Source organism: Mustela nivalis, assembly GCF_964662115.1.
Source record: "Mustela nivalis genome assembly, chromosome: 6".
In the NCBI taxonomy this organism is placed as follows: domain Eukaryota; kingdom Metazoa; phylum Chordata; class Mammalia; order Carnivora; family Mustelidae; genus Mustela; species Mustela nivalis.
Genome location: NC_139025.1, coordinates 15,107,219 through 15,128,902, shown reverse-complemented (window position 1 = coordinate 15,128,902; position 21,684 = coordinate 15,107,219). Strand labels below are relative to the sequence as shown.

Here is a 21,684-nt window from a genome sequence, read left to right as displayed (position 1 = left end):
GGCCATTAAAAGAAATTAAGTACATGCTACAACGTAAATATGGAAAACATGTTACACACACGCAAAAAAAAAAAAAAAAAAAAAACAGTCACAAAGACCACATACTGTATGATTCCATTAATATGAAATGTCAAGAATAGGTCAATTCAGGGCGCCTGCATGGCTCAGTCATTAAGCCTCTGTCTTAGGCTCTGGTCATGATCCCAGGGTCCTGGGATCGAGCCCCAAATTGGGCTCTCTGCTCAGTGGGAAGCCTGCTTCTCCCTCTCCCACTCCCTTGCTTGTGTTCCCTCTCTTGCTGTGTCTCTCTCTGTCAAATAAATAAATAAAATCTTAAAAAAAAAAAAAGAGGAATAGAAAAATTCATGAAGAGAGAAAGCAGATTAGCAGTGGCCTAGGCGTGTGGGCCTAGGAGGCAAATAAGGAATGAATGCTTGGGTACTTTCCACTTTTCAGATAGGGAATAGTACAGTGTTTCTTTGGGGGGAGATAAAAATGTTCTACAATTGTAATGATAGCTGTACAACTCTAAATATATTAAAAGTCACCAAACTGCACACTATAAGTAGGTGAATTGTAGGGTGTGTGAATTATATCTCAACAAAGCTGCTATTAAAAAAAAAAAAGAAGAGAAAAAGAAAAAAGAACAAGTGCATTAGAATCCCAAGCTTAGCTTTAATTTCAAATGGCATGATCCTCTGCTTTCCCAATTTTCACATTCTATTTAAAAATATCTTGAATGTAGAAGCCCCTGGGTGGCTCAGTGAGTTAGCCTCTGCCTTCGGCTCAGGTCATGATCTTGGGTTCCTGGAATCAAGCCCTGCATTGGGCTCTCTGCTCAGCGGGAAGCCTGCTTGCCGCCCTCTCTGTCTGCCTCTCTGCCTACTTGTGATCTCTCTCTCTCTGTCAAATAAATATTTACAATCTTTAAAAAAAAAATCTTGAGTATAGCCATTAATTAGCTCATCTACGTGGTTTCTAGCCCTCAGAGACAAGAGGGAAAACATTTTTTAAAGGGTAAAAAGTGTTGAGAATCAGTGTTCTATAGGATTCACAATGATAGTTCCACTGGTTTTTCCTTTTTTTTTTTTTTTTAAGATTTTAAAGTAATCTCTACACCCAACATGGGCCTCAAATTTAAACCCGGAGATCAAGAGTCACATGTTCTTTCAACTGAGCCAGCCAGGCACACCCAATTTCACTGGTCTTAGGAATAAAGCACCCAACGAATGGATGACTGAAAAGACTAAATCAGGATCATGTCCAGGCCATAACAATGATGGAATAAGATTCAAGTAGAAGACAAAATAAAACCATCATCAACAGGCTTCACCCTATTTTTACTATGTGTGGTCGATCACCCAACCACTAGAGGAAAACTTGCAGACGCTACAAGACCTGCAAATTTTACTTTTCATCAATAAAACACCAACTACCCAGAAAAAGAACAATTTCCAGAAACTTTCACCTCTTCAGTTTTAAGTCAATGGATTTTATTAGAAAAATTCTATCATTTCACCTGAAGTCATGAGCAGTCGACCATTCATTCAATCAGCAAATATACACTTGTGCATTTTCTACATGCCAGGTACTCTATGGATTAGAAAGACAGAACAAAGTATGATTTTTTACCGGAAAGAGTTACAATCAATCAAAGGATAAGACATGTACCAAAATCTCCCAGAATGGTAAAAGTGCCATACAAATGAAACAAATGAACTGCTCTAGGAGCAATTTGGGAGGCCAGAAGGGTTCACTTTCCAGATAAGGAATGAAAAGGAAAGGCTGATGAAAGAGGTAAATCTAGGACTAAACAGTGAAGGATGAATAGAAGTTCTAATATTAGAAATAGGTCAGGGAGAGCTCTCTTAGAAAAAGGAATAGCATGGATAGAATTAGGAAGAGAGCCAAGTGTTAACATGAAGAGTGAGTATTTCAAATGTGAACCGTACACGGTGTTTTGGTAGGGGAGAAGTAAGGAAGAAATGGGGTCATTAAGCTAGGGCCAGAGTGAAGAGGATTTTGAATGCCATGTTAGAATATGAATTTGATCGCATGGTCAATAAAATACTCATAATGACTTACAAGCAAAGGACAAAAGAAGCAAATGATACTTTAGAAAAATTACACTGACAGCCTGGAATGGAGTGGTTGAAAGGGAGAGAGACTGGTCTACAACAGTTCCAGCAAAACAGAAAGGACACTGCACTCAGAAAGAAGCAATGAAAATAAAATTCTTTATATAGTAAGGCAATTTACAATTTTCCATATTTCTATGTACTTCATGGCAATTTCATATTAGTTAACTGCTCAAATCAAGCCAAGGGACCCCAGTCACGACAAGCTATAAACACCTATACAAAAAATTACTGCACTCCAAAATCCCACAAGGGTTATCTGAGATATAATCATGTACCAAATCAAAGGGCATAGTTCATTTTCCAAAAGACACAATCTAGTTACTAACAGCCCTAGAAGATACACATTATTTCTATACTAACATATAACAATTCTCTAGGGAAGTGACAAACAATCATGTTTTGAGGACAAATATTTTTTGCATTTTTTTTCTTTCCATCATCTTTATCAGTGCAGATATTTGCATGAAAACAGGATCACTGGTCCTTGGGGATTCATCAGTTCCTATTGCTTATTTTTCATCCATGTCATCCTCTCAATTAATGCAGGAAAGAGGATTGAGACATCGAAACACCAGATTAGGGTGTCAAGTAAATGTCAACCCCTAGAGTAGATGAATAATCTGTAAGGACAAAAAAAGATCTTGTTTTTATGCAAATACACTATATACAACAAAACAAAGAGAGACTGTACCCAAGAAGTCCAATACATATCAATATAAATCTTTCCAATTCTATTAGCTAAAACTATTTTCTATATGTCAGTTAATTTGTTGCAATAAGGGAAAAATGACAGTTAAGTTACAAAGCTTTGCTACAGAAATTGAAATAAGGCTGAATTTTGAACCAGAAAATAATTCTGAAAGATCTTAGCTGTGCTCATGGGACTCATATGTCAGAAATGAGCATTTCTGTTACAGAATTTTGGTTCAGGGGCGCCTGGGTGGCTCAGTGGGTTAAGCCGCTGCCTTCGGCTCAGGTCATGATCTCAAGGTTCTGGGATCGAGTCCCGCATCGGGCTCTCTGCTCAGCAGGGAGCCTGCTTCCTCCTCTCTATCTCTGCCTGCCTCTCTGCCTACTTGTAATCTCTCTCTGTCAAATAAATAAATAAAATCTTTAAAAAAAAAATAATAAATAAAAAAAAAAAGAATTTTGGTTCAGTACTTAAGGTGGCCGAGTTAAGTGACTGCAAGTCCCCACCTACAATGTCTTAAGTTTCAGAAATACAAACACTGAATGGTAATAATATTTTTAATTGTGTGGATTAAAAACTAAAACCACACCAAGTTTCTGACTCTGTGGAAAGCTACTAAAATAAACTTCACTGATGTTTAGGGGAACTCTTTATTCTAAAAAATGATAAAAAGAAAGACTCATTTATCCTGTAGTAAGAGCTTTCAAGGTAAAATAAATAGTTGATAAGATAAAATCTTTTATAGAAAAATTCTAGCTAATAACAAAAAATGACAGAATTAGAATATTACCATCTGGCAAACTATAATAAAATAGGGGATCTAGGCAGTTACCAAAAGCTGCTAAAACTCTTGTGTAAGGCTGATGGAGAATTTTATAATGAATAATCAGGCTAACAATACCTTCATCAACTAATTAATTTTAATATCAAAAAGAGAGAGAGGCAGACATGATGTACTTTCTGATGGATATATACAATTCCATTCAGGAAACAGCCAAAATAAAAATAGACTCAACTTGTATCTGTGAAAGCTACAAGATGTAACAACCAGGAAATAAAAAGGGATAAATGAACATATTAAGCACTACCATAAGAATGTGAACAACAAAATCCACAATGTATAAAATTCTACAGAATAACTAGGTTCAATAAATAGCAAGGGAAAATAAAAGGGGGGTTGAACTATGAGAGATGAAGATAGACTTAAGAGACATATCAATCAAATACAGTGTATAAACCTTATTTAGGACCTGATTCTAATAAACCAACTGTATAAAGACAATTCTAAATCAACCAGGGGAATGTGAATCCTGATTGGCTATTTGACGATATTACACAAGCTTGTTAAAAACTTTTAGGCATGGGGCCCCTGGGTGGCTCAGTCATTAGGCATCTGCCTCTGGCTGGGGTCATGATCCTGGTGTTCTGGGATGGAGCTCCACATTAGGCTCCCTGCTCAGTGGGAAGCCTACTTCTCCCTCTCTCACTTCCACAGCTTGTGTTCCCTCACTTTCTGTCACTCTGTCAAATAAATAATAACATCTTTTAAAAAAAAATTTAGGCATAATAATGGCATTGTGGTTATATTTAAAAAGGTGAGAGAAGAAGACAGATCTTATCTTTTGGAAATATATATGGAGTTATTGGGCGATGAGGTAAGATAATAACTAAGATTTGCTTTAAAACAGGGGTGCCTTGGGGCACCTGGGTGGCTCAGTGGGTTAAGCCTCTACCTTCAGCTCAGGTCATGGTCTCAGGGTCCTGGGATCGAGGCCCACATCGGGCTCTCTGCTTGGCCGGGAGCCTGCTTACCCACCGCCCCCCCCCCACCGCCTACTTGTGAACTGTCAAATAAATAAATAAATCTTTAAAAATAAATATATAAAATAATTATGGGAGGCTGTATAAGTGAAACTGATTGGCCCATATGCTGACTATTAAAGCTGGGTCATGGTCCTATAAGGTCATTATTCTATTCTCTCTACTTTGGTATATGTTTAAAATTCTCCATAATAAAAAATGGGGTCAAATTTTATCTTTCTCAGTAGGAAAGCAAAAAAAGAAATACTAATCTGAGGAAACATGGCAATTTCAACTACAACTAACTAGAGACAATACTGCTGATAAACACATTTGGCAATATAGCACCTTCTTGGGGGCGCCTGGGTGGCTCAGTGGGTTAAAGCCTCTGCCTTCGGCTCAGGTCATGATCCCAGGGTCCTGGGATCGAGCCCCGCGTCAGGCTCTCTGCTCGGCAGGGAGCCTGCTGCTTCCTCCTCTCTCTCTCTGCCTGCCTCTCTGCCTACTTGTGATCTCTGTCTGTCAAATAAATAAATAAAATCTTTGAAAAAAAAAAATATAGCTCCTTCTTGATATAATGAGCATAAAACTTATTTCATTTAAAAAATCGACACACCGTGCTCGCTTCGGCAGCACATATACTAAAAAATCTACACAGAGAGATAAAGTAGTAGTATTATTATTACACCATTTACTATCCAGAGCTAGTAATAGAATCAACTTTTATATTATACCAACCTAGCATTCATGAATTTAATAACCACAGACTTGCCTTTTCATTACAAATACTGGAAGTCCATGACATACATGGTCAGTATTAATTTTGCCAACACATAAATTTTAATCTCAAGAAATAAATGACCAGTTTACACAGAGGAGAGTTAGCTAACAATGGGTGAACCTAGCAGACCACCTAGCACCCGTGGTCTGTTGTTTCTTGCTCCTTGATTCATGAAGTGATTAAAAAACATTTTTTTTAAGATTTTATTTCCTTGAGAGAGAGAGAGAGTAAGAGAGAGAGCATGAGAGGGGAGAGGGTCAGAGGGAGAAGCAGACTCCCTGCTGAACAGGGAGCCCAATGCAGGACTCAATCCCGGGACTTCAGGATCATGACCCGAGCCGAAGGCAGTCACTTAACCAACTGAGCCACCCAGGTGCCCAAAAAACATTTTTTGGTAAAAGAAAGCCAACTGTTAATGACAATGAGGGAAATAAAAAAAGATAAAGAGGTCTAAAAAAGTGACAGACTATTAGAAAAAAATTTGAAGTTTTAAATGAAATTTTAGAGTGAAATATTGAATTTGGCAGTAATTTAGACAAACAATCTGAACAAATACTCTATAACAATTTATAAAACTGTTTTTGGGATTGTTCTAATCAGCGCAAAACTTGCATGTTTGAAGAAAATTACAAGCTACTATAGCATCTCACAACTGTGGATTCAGGAAGGTGTCAGAAGTACCCACTGACAACAAAGTTCTAACCACTGTATTTATGCTGAGTTCCTCTTTCAATTACAAAGTGAGAATTGCTACAATTCCTTTCCCAATTTTATAATGAATACAGTATAGAAAGAAATATAATCTATCAATGAAACAAATGTACACTAAAAGAATGGAGAGCAGACAGTAATAAATGAGAAGTTTTAAAATTTTAGTCGTGACAGCAGACTATGTTCTTGGTCTGCTATATGGCCCTTCCATTGGGGAACCAATCCTCCCTCCCATTCCATGGGCTTGAATCAGACTAACCCCTTTAATCTGTGTCTGCATCCTGGACCCAGGCTTGGTCCACCAGGGCTCTCCATGCTAACTGGCTGAAGTACTGGTTCTAAGATAGGTATCTGAGTCAAGATGGTACAGTGTGAGTCCTCCCCAGGACCTTTCTCTTGGAGTGTTCAGACAAGACATTCTTCATTTTGGGATTATCAGATTTAAAGACACATAAACTGAAGCTCCTTTTGCCCCTCTCCCCCTGTCCTAGTTCAAAGAATAAGACTAATCCAAGAGCCTGAAACGCAAAACAAAAGCCAAAACAAGAGCACATCTCAATGACATCATCAAAAGTCAAACATCTAAATACCTTCAAAGTTATTTCTACTCCTGAAATTTTGATTTATGTGAACTCATAAGGTCCCTCTTTTGCTTAAGCTATTTTGACTTGACATTCTATCGCTTTCAACTGAAAGGGTTTCCAATATACTTTCACTGTAGAGAGAAAAATAACTTGTTACTGAGTACACTCAGAAATTATTCTAGTATACTACATCATAAAAGGAACTCTAGATTACGGTGACTTCTTACCTTCACGACGCCTAGTAAAGACACTTTCGGAATTATAGCTAGCACTCATCATGAAATACACAACATGCAACCCTGAAAAAATGTGATGGGGGTACTCACACTCATCCAGCCCCAGCTGATAGGCCAAGTTCTGTAGGCCTCGTACCTTCTCCATCAAATTAGCTGTGGTGAGGCTCCCCAGTTCTGAAATAGAATCATTTATTTCAAAACTGTATCTTTCTATTTTCTCTAGTTAACAATCCATTCAGGCTGGAAATCCTTGCTATAAAGATTTTCGAGCTTAATTCTTACCTAGTAAGTAGAAAATGGATCCGTATCTCTTCTCATCCAATTCTTCCCCTTATACACAAACACACCAGTGAATTTTTCCTACTGTTGCAAAATGCTTCAGATGAACTTATGTTTAAGGCACAGGTCAGTTCATATGGAACATAATTGTATGATCCCTTATTAAAAATTTAAAGTTTCCTTAGAAAATACACACTAATGGGATGTTATATAAATGTCCATTTGGAACATTACAACAACGAACCTGAGATGCCCTTGAGACTTAATTTCTCCATGGCTGGAGGAGGGGATCTCCATTTAAGCATTTCATGCAGAACAATGAATTACTTCTGAAGTCAAATAAAGGTGTTATTTTCTCCCACTTATCATGCCACACTCATTATCCATATCTGGCATAAGTAGACTTTTTTGATCTGTTCAGCTGCCTAAATAGCTCAAGAATGCCAGATTTTTACCTTAATTTCAGTCTATTACTTTACAACCATCATGAATCTTATCACCGGAAAGATGTTAAAGTTAAATAAAGCAGAGCAAAATCAAGGAAAATTAATGTTTTTTAATTTAAATTTCTACTTTGTGGTTGAGTTCCAAGTCATTTATCAAACAACAATATTCACTACTTATAGTATTCCTTATGGGAGAAATTGATGGGATAGAAAGAACTAAAAGACATGTCTTAACCCACTAAAGGACTATCAATTAATAGTACTGACAACCATATATAGCAGTAATTTCTAAATAAGGCACTTGTGTTAAACTGGTAAGAGACTGGATTTAAAATATCAGTTTAAATTTTAACTCTTTCTAATAAATCTTAGGCTAAGTTAACCTGTGAACCTTGGATATCATGATACCTAACGCACATGACCTTTATGAGAATTAAACGGGAAAAATTTATGTAACAGCTTTTGTCAACTATAGCATTATATAAAATGAAAGTTAATTAAAGGAATTAAGTTAATTAAAAAGTTAATTAAAGGAATTTTTAGGATTAAAGGAATAATTACAGGAATTTAGCAGCAGAAGAAATCATTATGAGTGGGTCCTGAATTGAAGGGATTTATACATATGGAAAAATAGAGATAAGCATTCAGATATAAAGAAACATCAATCAGCTTGGTTAAGTAGGCAGTCTCACTACAGCAAACACTTGTAAGGGAACAGTGAGAGAAAATTGGAAAGGTGGTTTGTAAAGGAACATAAATGTCAGGTTAAAAGTTAGAGGTCACCAGCACTGCTTACCTTTCAACATGTCAATGTCATCACGTTCTATTTCAGCCATCCATTTGGGTGGAGAACTAGTAATAGGCTGTCAGAATATAAGAATATAACCACTCAGATACACACAAAATGTAAAGAGACCATCATCTTCCTTCTTACAGAAAAGTAGCTTGTCACACAGCCTTCAGGTTGTTTGAAAATACTGTCAAGTTACAGTTTCAAAAACCCAGATTTCTCTAGGTTCAGATATGACCTACAAAATAACTGACCTTGCAAAATAATTCTGTTCATTTTTACAGCTGGTCTCAGGGAAATGATTTTAGAAGAAAGGTCTGACTACTACTACTATTTCATAGATACGAGGTTATTAAAGCAATTAAAGAAATTACTTGAAATTCAGTTCTGGTAAAAGCCTCCAACTAAACTGTTTGAGACCATCAGGAAGTAACATTTTCTGGCAGAGGGAAAGATTCATAGAAAGATTCTCTCTCTCTCTCTATCTCTCTACACACACACACACACACACACACACACACACACACACAGGAATATTACTCAACCACTAAAAAGAATGAAATCTTGGGGCACCTGGGAGGCTCATCTGGTTAAGCAGCCAACCCTTAGTTCTGGCTCAGGTCATGTTCTTGGGATTGAGCCCAGTACTCAGCAGGGAGTACTCAGCAGGGAGTCTGCTTGAAGATTCTCTCCTTTTGCCCCTCCCCCCACCCACACTCACTCTCTCTAAGATAGATAAAATCTTAAAAAAAAAAATGAAATCTTGCCATTTGTGACAACATAAATGGACGTAAAGGGTATCATGCTAAGTGAAAATAGGTCAGACAAAGAAAGACAAATAGCACATGATTTCACCTATATGTGAAACTGAAAACAAAACAAATGAACAGATAAAAAACAGAATACTCATGAATACAGAGAACAAACGTGGTTGTGTTGGGGGGGGATGGGCAAAATAGGTGAAAGGGATTGAGAGGTACAAACTTTCAGTTATAAAGTAAATAAGTCACAGAAATGAAAAGTACAGCACGGGGACTACAGTAAACAATAATGTAATATATATAATTGTTGATTCATTATGTTGTACACCCAAAACTAATATATGTCAACTATACTTCAGTTAAAATGTTTAAAAAGAGGAAATCCTCAATTCGTGAGAAGATTGCAATGATCATCTCTTCAAATTTCATTTTATCGTAGACATTTTAGAAAACTTTAGAATTTTAAATTATCTTCTCATTTTTCTTTTTTTTTTTTAAGATTTTATTTATTCATGAGAGACAGAGAGAGAGAGAGAGACAGAGGCAGAGGGAGAAGTAGGCTCCCCAAGGAACAGGGAGCCCAGTGTGGGACTCGATCCCAGGTCCCCAGGATCATGACCTGAGTCAAAGTCAAACGCTTAACCATCTGAGCCACTTCAGGCGCCCCATCCTCTCATCTCTGAAAAGTGAAGTTACAAAATATGAAGGAGAGCCCATTCTTGGAATAACTTTGGGCAACAGTTTTCAATCCTAGTTGCCCATGAGAATCATCTATGGAACAAAAAAAACCGATGCCCTGGACACACTCCAGATGCGCTGATTTAGAATACTGGAGGAGGAATGAGGGTCCATTGGAGAGAACAGAGCAAGGGATGTTACATGTGTATTTTTTAATGTAATACTGTCCATTTAACTTCAAAAACATTTTAGCATCTTAAACATACAAACCAGATAACAGAACAATGCACACTGTGTTTAGTACAGAAGGTTCTAGAACTTGTTGCAGTGGCTCTTTGCTTTACAGACAATGAAGAGTTCTACAGCTCATTTGAAAACAAAGTTGAAATCTACACTTACCTAAAAAAGATCCAAACACATCATACCAGTGGACCCCCTCCTTTTCCACAGGTAAGAAAGGCAACAGAATGCTGTGTCACTATCACACAAACATGACAAATTGAAGCTAAGTGAACACCCACTGTAGTGTTCACAGGTCCAGCCTCCCAGCACACATCCCAAGCTACAACCAGTACATACGAATTTTTTAAAAGCTCCACAACTGCACACTGATGATTCTGTTGTGTAGGCAGGGGTATGGCTGAGAAACATTATTTCAGCTTTCAGTCTTTTTTCTCTTTTTTTTTCCTTAATTAACATTTGCTGGATACTATGCGACCAATGCATCATATGACTTAATTTTCTAATCAACCCTATTAAGCAGGTATTATTATCCTCATTTTACAAAGGAGAAAAAAAAAAACAAGTACAGGAAGATTATAAATCACTTGCTTCTGGACACGCAGCTATTGGAGCCAAGATTCAAACCCAGGAAGTCTGAGTACAGAAACCACTATTCTATACTTCCTTTCCTAGAAGGCTATTGGTCAAATTTGCCATTTTTGGCCTCCAGTAGGGAAGCAGACTATACCAGGGGATTTTAACCTGGGGTCCCGGGATGACCCAAACCCCCAGAAACAAAACTTAAAATGAATGTGCATACCTCTAGGGAAAAGAGATAGATACATAATCAGATTTTCAAAAAACAACATATTTTGGGGCACCTGGGTGGCTCAGTGGGTTAAAGCCTCTATCTTCACCTCAGGTCATTATCTCAGGGTCCTGGGATTGAGTCCTGAATCGGTCTCTCTGCTCGGCAGGGAGCCTGCTTCCTCCTCTCTCTCTTTGCCTGCCTCTCTGCCTACTTGTGATCTCTCTCTGTCAAATAAATAAATAAAGTCTTTAAAAAAAATTTTAATGAAAGGTTTTTTTTTTAAAGATTTTATTCATTTATTTGACAGAGAGATCACAAGTAGGCAGAGAGGCAGGCAGAGAGAGAGGGAAGCAGGCTCCCTGCTGAGCAGAGAGCCCGACACGGAGCTCAATCCCAGGACCCTGGGATCATGACCTGAGCTGAAGGCAGAGGCTTTAACCCACTGAGCCACCCAAGCGCCCCTTATTTATATATTTTTTAAAGATTTTATTTATTTATTTGACAGAGAGAGCGATCACAAGTAGGCAGAGAGGCAGGCAGAGAGAGAGAGGAGGAAGCAGGCTCCCTGCCGAGCAGAGAGACCGATTCAGGACTCAATCCCAAGACCCTGAGGACATGACCTGTGCTGAGGGCAGAGGCTTAACCCACTGAGCCACCCAGGCACCCCTAATGAAAGTTTTTTTTAAAAAACCTCTTATTTCTATTTATAACTCAAAATATTTAGTTGTTACCAAATATAATTAACTGACCTGAAAAGTAAGTATGAATGAGAATGTAAGAAAATTATGTTAGGTACTTTGTACTCTATCTACTAGACGAAAGCTAATCTAATACTATAGCTACTGAGAACTGTTTATTATGTCTGAGGCACTATGCAAAGTATTTTACATGCATGAGAGCATTTTACACTAAGAATCTTATGAGGTAGCTTCAGATAAGACCACTAAGGCTCAAAAATGTTAGGAAACTTGCTCAGGTCACAGAGAGTGAAGCAGCAGATTCAGGACTCAAATCCAAGTGTGTCTGACTCCAAAACCCTCCACCTTCCTGAACTCTGCATGCTTAGCCCCTACTGAATGCTAAATGAGCACCAGCCAGCTTTCATACAACCCAAGATCTTGAATAAATGGGAGGCTACCAAGTTTAAACTACCTCTGAGCAGATATTCTCAAGGAATCTGAAAGCCACAGGGCCTTACTATATATTTTTTTCTGTTTATTTTTTTTAAGATTTTATTAACTTATTTGAGAGAGACAGAAAACAAGCAGGGGGAGAAGCAGCAGAGCACGAAGGACAAGTCCAGTGAGTAGCCCAATGCAGAGATCAATCTGATGACCCCAAGATCATGACCTGAGACAAAATCAAAAGTCAGACACTGAACTGATGGAGCCACCCAGGTGCCCCTAGGGGGGCCTTAATATTTAACTCAGCACCTATAACTCTAATAATAAGTAGAGAATACTAAGCACATAGCAAGGTACAGAAGGTTCTTGAACTTTCATTGCTACAGTGGCTCTTCCCTATACAGGCAATGAAGAATTCCACAATTTATTTTATTTTTTTAAGATTTTATTTATTTATTTGACACAGAGAGAACAAGCACGAGCAGGGGAAGCAGGAGAGGGAGGAGCAGGGGAAGCAGGCCTGCTTTTGAGCAAGGAGCCTGATGGGGGGCTCAATCCCAGCACCCCAGAATCATAACCTGAGCCGAAGGCAGACACTTAAATGACTGAGCCACCCAGGTACCCCTCTATAATCTGTTTAAAAACAAAATTTTAAAAATTTAAAGCTAGTTTTAAAAACATTTAAAACTACCACACTTCACTTAAAAAATGAGAATTATAGTATAAATCCCCAAAGGCATGGTTTACTAGATAGAGCATGAGCTCTGTAATAGATGTAACTTGCATTCAAATCCTGGTTTGTCACTCATTAGAACTTGGGTAAGTAATTTCCAAGGTTCTCTTTCACTTAGTGCTTTTTTTTTTTTTTTTTTTTTTTAAAAACACTGGACTCAAATGCTTCTGCATATGGTGTTAAGAGTATGGATGCTAATAATCAGATAGTGGATTCAAAGCCTGGTTCTAACATGCATAGCGTATAACCTTGGATAACCTACTTAACCTCTCTCTCTATGCCCATTTCCTTGTCTATAAAATTGGGCTAATAATAGTACCTGCACCCCACATGGTTTTGTGAAGGTTAAATAATATACATAAAGTACTTAGAAGAGTGCCAGGGATATGGTAAGCACTATGTAAGTGCTAGCTGATACTATAATCACGTTCTCCTGGTTGTGGGACTGTAAGAGAATATGTGGACAGCATCAACCCCAGCACCTGCTGCCCAGAAAGTACAGAGGTTGTGGCTCTAATGAATATCTTCCTTTGCTTTTTGATGAGCCACTGAGAAACTACAAAAGCCAGTAAAGAGGTATAAGATAAGGTCAAATGCATCCCATAAACAACAGAGAAAAGCTTCAAAATCATCGTTTGGGCAAAAAAGAATACTGATGTTACATTAAAGATTCCAACGGCTTTACCTTAAAAGCTTTTAAGCTAAGAAAAGAGGCTAATAGGCAAAGGTCAAAATGCCAAAACGAACATCTGAACAGAGGAAGACATTATTATCAACATGACGGTAATATACACGGATTTCCAGGGTTCTAGTTACAATCTGATTGGAAGCCTATGATATTTTTCTTGAGAGTAAGAAAACAGGAGATCTTTGAACTTCTATTAAGGAGCAAAACACTGGGTAAGCTTCATTAGGTAAGTGAAATATTACTTACACTTTTAAAGGAAGCTGCAAATTCAGCGACACCTGGTACTGAAAAGAAAAAACACATTATTCAATATACATTTTAGTGCCCCAGACATAGAGGAGCCAAATAATAAGAAAACATCCCTGTCTCCAAGGGGCTTATAGTCTGGAAGAGGAGAAAGAGTAACTCAGTAACTATAATACTGGTTAAGTGCTCCAAGAAAGATACCAGGCATGATGGCAAAGGGTGGGGGAGAAATCTATTATCAGACTGAGGGGGCAGGAAAAGTTTCCTAGAGAAAATGCCTCAACCGAACTTGCAAGGACAGGAGTTCAGTTAGATGAGAGACTGGGGAGATACACTATCTCTTATCAGAAAGTTTAAATTTCTTTTTTAAGTATTCTGTCTTGTCAGGGATTGTTAACTGGGTAATTGTTTATTTAAATATCCCAAGGGAAGAATCACATTAGAAAACATAAAGATAAAAAGCAGATATTCAGGGGCCCCTGGGTGACTCAGTTGGTCAAGTGGCCACCTTCAGCTCAGGTCATGATTCCAGGGTCCTAGGACCAAGCCCTGAATCGGGCTTCCTGCTCAGTGGGGAGCCTGCTTCTCTTTCTCCCTCTGTCCGCCACTCTGCCTACTTGTGCTCTGTCAAGTTAAAAAAAAAAAAAAAGGGCATGGGGCACATGGGTGGCTCAGTGGGTTAAGCCTCTGCCTTCAGCTCAGGTCATGGTCTCAGGGTCCTGGGATCAAGCCCCACATCGGGCTCTCTGTTCAGCAGGAAGCCTGCTTCCCCCTTTCTCTCTGCCTATCTGTGATCTCTCTCTGTCAAAGAAAAAAAAAAAAAAAAAAAAAAAAGGCAGATATTTTAAAATACTGTTCACCCTTACTAATAAAGAAATATGAATTAAAAAATAATAAAAATTAGTAACATCCAGGGGCACCTGGTGGTTCAGTTGGTTGAGCTTCTGACTCTTGGTTTTGTCTCAGATCCTGAGCTAAGAGTCATGAGACTGAACGTACCCTCTCACCTCCACCCCCTCCCATCAGCCTCTGTGCTCAGCATGCAGTCTTTCTGAGATTCCCTCTCTCCCCTTCCCTCTGCCCCTCCCTGCCCTCTAAAATAAATAAATAAATCTTTAAAAAAATTTTTGGTAACATCCGGTATTGGCTGGTATGTGAGTAAATGGGCCCTCTCACACACAGCCATCCTCTTCCTTGCGCACAAAGATACATACTGAGTTGTTTGTAATATTAAACAGAGCCATTAATAAATAACTAGGTAGAATGAGTTAAGCTACATTAGCTTAACCATGTACATATGACCCCATCATTATACCAAAAACAAAAACAAAAATAAAACAAAAATCCAAACAAATGCAAAAAGCCCTGCTGTATACTTTAAAAATACATATTTGTTTACGTATATAATCATAAAAAAGGCCAAAAGGATTTGTTTTTTTTTTGTTTTTTAAAGATTTTATTTATTTATTTGACAGACAGACATCCCAAGTAGGCAGAGAGGCAGGCAGAGAGAGAGGAGGAAGCGGGCTCCCTGCTGAGCAGAGAGCCCGATGTGGGGCTCCATCCCAGGACCCTGGGATCATGACCTGAGCTGAAGGCAGAGGCTTTAACCCACTGAGCCACCCAGGCGCCCAGCCAAAAGGATTTGTACCAAACTATGAATTGTGAGTTTACAAGAGTGAGTGAAGGAGGTGAGGAACTACTACTTTCTGTATCTCTGTACTGTCTGAACTTATTACATAGTGATTCCATTTTTTAAGGCCCTCTATCATTTTCTGAGTCACACTGTGTCCTGAAAAGTTAAACAACCAGACAGCTATTCTTAACATTAGACCACAGAATTCAGTCTCTTCCCTGTGAAGTAAAATCAAAATTTTAACCATTACAGTTAAATGATAACCAAAAATCTCTCTAAGTAGCACTGGGTTCTGCTGTATTGATTCTGATATCAAGAAACCAAAAACTTACACTGTTCTGGCCAAAGGTCTGGTGAGGCACGGTCAAGTTTTTCAAAACTTAGCAAAGATGTTTCCAGATCTGTCCCTAGAACAAAACACCAAGAAGAGCCAAGAAGACACAAAACATGTTAATTTACATCTTACAGCATTTTAGTCTCAAAGAACACAACAAACTGGAACATTCACTTGGAAGTCTTTTTTTTTTTTTAGAAAGATTTTATTTATTTATTTGACAGAGAGATGGAGAACACAAGCAGGGTGAGGGACAGGGGGAGAAGCCGACTCTGGGATCATGACCGAGCTGAAGGCAGACACTTAACTGACTGAACCACCCAGGTGCTTCAGAAATCTGAGTTATAGGGGCGCCTGGGTGGCTCAGTGGTTTGGCTCCCTGCTCCGCGGGAGGCCTGCTTCCCTCTCTCTCTCTCTCTGCCTGCCTCTCTGCCTACTTGTGATCTCTGTCTGTCAAATAAATAAATAAAATCTTAAAAAAAAAAAAAAGAAATCTGAGTTATATAACCACTGATACTCCTGGGCATGATATTATACAAATAAATCATTCTCCTTCATCAAACTTCACATCTCTGATCTCTAAAATGGGGAGCAATATTTTAGCGGGGTATTAGGAAAAATAAATCTCAACAAACCCACCGGCATCTTCACTCATACTCTTAGACTTTTCCCAATTAAGACAAACTCCTCTGAAGAGCTCTGGACGTCAATTTCTCTTGCTCTGTCAAAGACATAATCTTGAATAACCTCTCTTGCACAATTTCTACCTTCTCTCCTGGCTCATACTCATCAGCAAGCAAGCCTGCTCTAGAATTCCCCTTCTTTGAAAAAAAAACTCTTCCATTACCCCATTACCTTCTTACTCCTCCTTCATTACAAAACGACTTGCGTTTTCTATCCTGACATCTCCACTTCCTCACCTCACATTCTCTTCTTAACCCAAGACAACTGGGCTTCTGCTCCCCTATGCATGGAGAGTGCTGTGGTCAAGGCCATCTGTGACCTATGTTGCTAAACCCAGTGGTCACTTCTCTGTTGTCTGTGACTTCTTTGCAGCATTTACACACTCACCACTCTCCTTGAAAAACTCCACTTCTAGGGCACCTGGGTGGCTCAGTCAGTTAAGTGTCTGACTCTTGGTTTCAGCTCAGGTCATGATCTTAGGGTTGTGAGATCAAGCCCTGCATTAGGCTCCACACTCAGTGAAGAGTCTGCTTGAGATTTTCCCACTTTCCCTCTGCCTCTGTTCCCCCCACCCTCATCTCACATGCTCTCTCTCTCTATCTCAAATAAATAAATAGATCTTAAAAACAAAAGAGAGAGAAAAGAAAAACTCCACTTCCAGCTTCTGTAAAATTGATTTTTCTCCTACCTCACCAACTCCTTCCTTCCTTTCCTCCACTCAGGTCCCACCCCAGGCTGGTTTCACTCTCTACCTAAAGCCTCCAAAGAGATCTCATCTAGCCCCATAGCCTTTACCAGCATATATATGTCAATAACTCCACATTTATATTTCCAGTCCCTATCCTTCACAGGACTTCAGAAGTATAACTAAGAGGCTATTTAACAAACTTCTCTGCCAGAACTCTGATAACTCTCAACATCCTTCTCCATTAGTGTGAAAATCTTTCTGAGTCCAATAATTACGTTCAAAACCACCTACATCTCAAGAAATAGCACCACCACGAACCCCAGTTCTCAGATCAAAACCTAAAAATCATCCATCCTTCATGCCTCCCTTTCCTTCGACGTTCCATTACAATCCATTAGTAAATCCAGTAGTTTCCATCTCCAAAACACACCATGAAACCAAATGAATTAACCAAAGACTCATCACTTCTCTCGAAGACTACTTCAGAAACTCTCAACAGTTCTCCCTGCTTCTATTCTTACCTCTTCCCCTCTCTACCCAAATCTGTTCTTCACAAAGTAGCCAGAACTGATTTTTTTAAATGTCAATCAATTTGTGTCACTCTTCAGAGTAAGAGACTTCTTCCCAGCTAATTTCATGAATGTATATCGCCCATACCCTAAAAAAAAAAAAAAAAAAAAAAAAAGCATGATCCAGCCCTTGCCTAATTCTTCGATACCATTTCTTTGCCACTTTTGCCTCGGCACACATTAAGTGCTCAAAATTAGTAACAATTAACATTTGTTGAGTACATATTTTGTGCTCAGTATCCTAACGAATTGCATTAATTAATGATCTAAACAGTGGTTCTTAATATTTTCTGGGTGAGTGACATCTCCAGAAATCTGGCATGGGTGGGTAGTTACAACCTCATTCCCTGGAAAATGGACATATGTATAAAATTTTTCAACATGTATTTTTCTCTACCTTGAATTTTTTTCCCCAAATAGTCTAAGGGAATTTCCAGCAACATTCTAATCAGTAAAGAACTCAACCCTAATAAATTGCCTTAACTAAAGCACCCAAAAATTGTAACAAAGAAAAGCTGTGTGTAACACATAAAATTCCAACTTTAAACTCCTTAGGAATGTTGGTGATGGGTAGCTCAACTATAACAAAAGTGACCTATCGAGAATAGGATCTGATAACAAACTACGGTGGTCTTATGATACCACAAGTCTGGAGCATAACTCAGACTCTGCTATGAATACTACTCTCATACATTAAATAATTTCAAAGTTTTCCTTTTTAAAGAAATCCCAAGCGGGGCACCTGGGTGGTTCAGGTGGTTAAGGGTCTGCCTTCAGCTCAGGTCATGATTCCAGGGCCCTGGGATCAAGCCCCATATCAGGCTTTCTGCTCAGCAGAGTCTGCTTCTCTGTCTCCCTCTGCTCATGTGCTCTCTCCCAAATAAATGAATGAAACCTTTTTTAAAAATCAAGTATGCAAGGGGCACCTGGGTGGCTCAGCGGGTTAAAAAAAATCAAGTATGCAAACTTGAGTGAGTACAAAGATGGCAAGAAGACGAATGGGGGAAAAATGTTTCCAATATTTTTCCTAGCCAAAAAGGTAAAAGAAATAGAGAAGACAGGGAAAAAATCTAATACAAGGAACATAGCTCTAAAATCGATAAAACTTAGGGACGCCTGGGTGGCTCAGTGGGTTAAAGCCTCTGCCTTCGGTTTAGGGCATGATCCTAGGGTCCTGAGATAGAGCCCCACATCAGGCTCTCTGCTTATCGCAGAGCCTACTTCCCTCCCCCTCTCTCTCTGCCTGCCTCTCTGCCTACTTGTGATCTCTGCCTGTCAAATAAATAAACTATTATAAAAAAATAAATAAAACCTATAAAACTTATAAATATAAAAACAATTTAGTAATAAACTAAAAATTTTAATAGAAATTACTTCTACTTCTATCACCTGGCTGATTTTTTTTTTTTTTAAATTCTGGTAAGATATACATAACAAAATTCACTACTTCAACCATTTTTAAGGGTACAATTAGGTGGCATTAAGAACATTCACACTGGGGCACCTGGGTGGCTCAGTGGGTTAAAGCCTCTGCTTTCAGCTCAGGTCATGATCCCGGGGTCCTGGGATCGAGCCCCACATCGGGCTCTCTGCTCAGCGGGGAGCTTGCTTCCTCCTCTCTCTCTGCCTCTCTGCCTACTTGTGATCTCTGTCTGTCAAGTAAATAAATAAAATCTTAAAAAAATGGGACGCCTGGGTGGCTCAGTTGGTTGAGCAGCTGCCTTCGGCTCAGGTCATGATCCCGGCGTCCTGGGATCGAGTCCCACATCGGGCTCCTTGCTCAGCGGGGAGCTTGCTTCTCCCTCTGCCTCAGCCTGCCATTCTGTCTGCCTGTGCTCGCTCTCTCCCCCTCTCTCTCTGATAAATAAATAAAATCTTTAAAAAAAAAAAAAAAAAAACATTCACACTGCTGTGTAACCATCATCATCCATCTCCTGAATATTTTCACCATTCCAAACTGAAATTCTCTACTCATTAAATAGTAACTCCCCATTCCCTTAGCCAACTTTTTAAATAATCCTTTTTTTCTGGCAAGAAAAAATACATTTTAAGACAGCATCCAGGAAGGAGAAGCAATCGCTCTCTCTCTTTCCCCCACCCCTTATTTTTTTTTAAAGATTTATTTATTTGAGAGAGAGAGAGAGAGAGAGAGCAAGAGCACAGAGAGAATCTTCAAGCAGACTCCCCACTGAGCATGGAGCCCCAGGTATGGCTCAATCTCGGGACCCTGAGATCATGACCTGAGTTAAAATCAAGAGTTGGCTGCCTGAGCCAAGCAGGCACCCCAGGGAATCTCTTTTGACTCTGAACACCCATAATTTCTTATATAGTATGCATATGTGCTCAAAAAACCTAAGTTAAGCTTGAAACCTGAGGCTAATATATTATTTATGTAAATATTCTAAAAGGTCTGCTGCTTGCCAGACACTGTGCTAAACTCTGGGATCCAACTATTAACAGGACAAGATTTGGAGTTTATAAACCAGCATGAAAGGGGCAAAAAGAATAACTATGCTGACAATGAAGGTATGAGATAGTAAATAAGAGGGAAAACAGGCAATTCCAGATACTGTGTGTTCTGGGAAACCTTCTCTTGAGAGGTGACATCTAAAATGAGACCTGACATTATCTCAGGATCGTGAGATCAAGTCCTGCGTGGGGCTCAAGCTCAGAGAGGAGTCCACTTGAGATTCTTTCCTGGTCCTTTTTCCTCCTCCTCCTCTCACACACATTCTCTCTTGCTTCTCTCTTTCTTTTTAAAAGGGTAAAAAAATAACAAATAAATAAATACATAAGAAAGACCTGAAAGTGCAAAGGTGTTTACATGATTGATTAATCTTTACCTTTCCCAAAGAACTTAGCATTAAGCCTTTCATATAATGGAAACTCAGTAATAGCTCTCCTGGCCTGAATTTCCTTATTCCTGAAATAAACTTCCAAGATTTTTTTCCAAACACAAAATGTGTTTGAGAAGAAAAAACTATATACCAATGAAATGGACATGGGGATGGTGGCGGTAGAAGCAAAATTTAAATGAGTTCAGAAATGACTGCAAAACCATAACTAAGGCAGAACAGCGCGCAAAAACATGTGGTTATTCCAAAACCACTTAACTGGTATCTGAAATGCCCTACATCTTAGACAGCATATAAACAGAAATCATTCACTCACTCATCCTGGGTAAACAACACATACAGTAGAAGCAAAATTGTATGTGATAAGTATATGACCACACTGAAGTGTTCAATTCTCATCTTCCTCTGGACTCTCATTGGGAGGGGCCATGATAGGGAAACGGTGCCAATCTACCCAGACAGGAGAGTATCAGGTTTTGCTTGCGGCTTAATCCCGGAATGAGATCAGTAACCAACCCTAGCTAGGATTTGAGAGAATCGTTCCAGATGCTCCAAAAGAAAATCGACCCTTCAGTGGGGTGCCTGAGAAGGAGAAAGCTACCCTAAGTCACCGCATTTACCCCAGCAGTATCTGGTCCTCGGCCCTGCCTCACCCAAATGGGGCTAAGGCAAGGCCAGGGCGACCCTAATCCTTTCGCCAAGAATGCGCCCCACGAGGGTGCCCTCCTTCACCCTCTTGATACAGAGGGGAAACCGGGCACCTCCAGAGCTTCTGTGAAGAACCACCGAGCTTGAGGACGAACTCGCAGTGGAAACGAAAAGTGGAAAGCAAAGAGTTGGAGCCCAAGAAAAAAAAAGCGTTAGTTTACGGGGCAGACAGAATGGAAGTCCCCGGCAGAGCAAAGAAGGAGGTTGCAGGGGAAAGATCCCTAAACCGGCTCTTACCGTCTGTGGGAGACGCCATCTTCCAACCCATGTCACGTGACGTGGCCAACCGTCGGCGGGAAAGCAAAGATCCATAAGCCACGCCCCCCAAGAAATCCTATCCTCAGCTCGCAGCCCCGTCTCATTTCCCCGCCCTATAGGGCAATCTTTGCCTAGCCCCGCCCCCAGTGCTGGCCACACCCCCTCGCGCAGGGAAACGAGGTGGAGCGACTGCAAAGTTCTTGAAGGGTCTTATTTATGTTCCTCGGAAG

At 39.5% G+C, this 21,684-nt stretch overlaps 1 protein-coding gene across 14 annotated transcripts in view; it reads right to left on the bottom strand.

Annotated features, from left to right (window-relative positions):
- The window catches only part of LIN52 (lin-52 DREAM MuvB core complex component), a 143,344-nt gene extending 121,778 nt beyond the window's left edge, over window positions 1-21,566 (bottom strand). For 5 of the 14 annotated variants that reach the window (XR_014312420.1, XM_082733548.1, XM_082733555.1 and 2 more), the window contains exons 1-5: window positions 21,434-21,540; window positions 15,691-15,765; window positions 13,723-13,760; window positions 8,466-8,532; window positions 7,035-7,118 (exon numbers count right to left, since the gene is read on the bottom strand). Coding sequence is in view for 13 of the 14 variants with exons in the window: in XM_082733548.1 (XP_082589674.1) it covers window positions 7,035-7,118; window positions 8,466-8,532; window positions 13,723-13,760; window positions 15,691-15,765; window positions 21,434-21,464 (295 nt within the window). In the remaining variant the exon portion in view is untranslated. Of the gene's footprint in view, window positions 1-1,471; window positions 2,762-7,034; window positions 7,119-8,465; window positions 8,533-13,722; window positions 13,761-15,690; window positions 15,766-16,331; window positions 16,414-17,585; window positions 17,723-21,433 lie in introns of those variants that run through there. The other 9 variants (XM_082733554.1, XM_082733547.1, XM_082733552.1 and 6 more) reach the window with 9 other exon arrangements.
- Window positions 21,567-21,684: the final 118 nt, after the last annotated feature.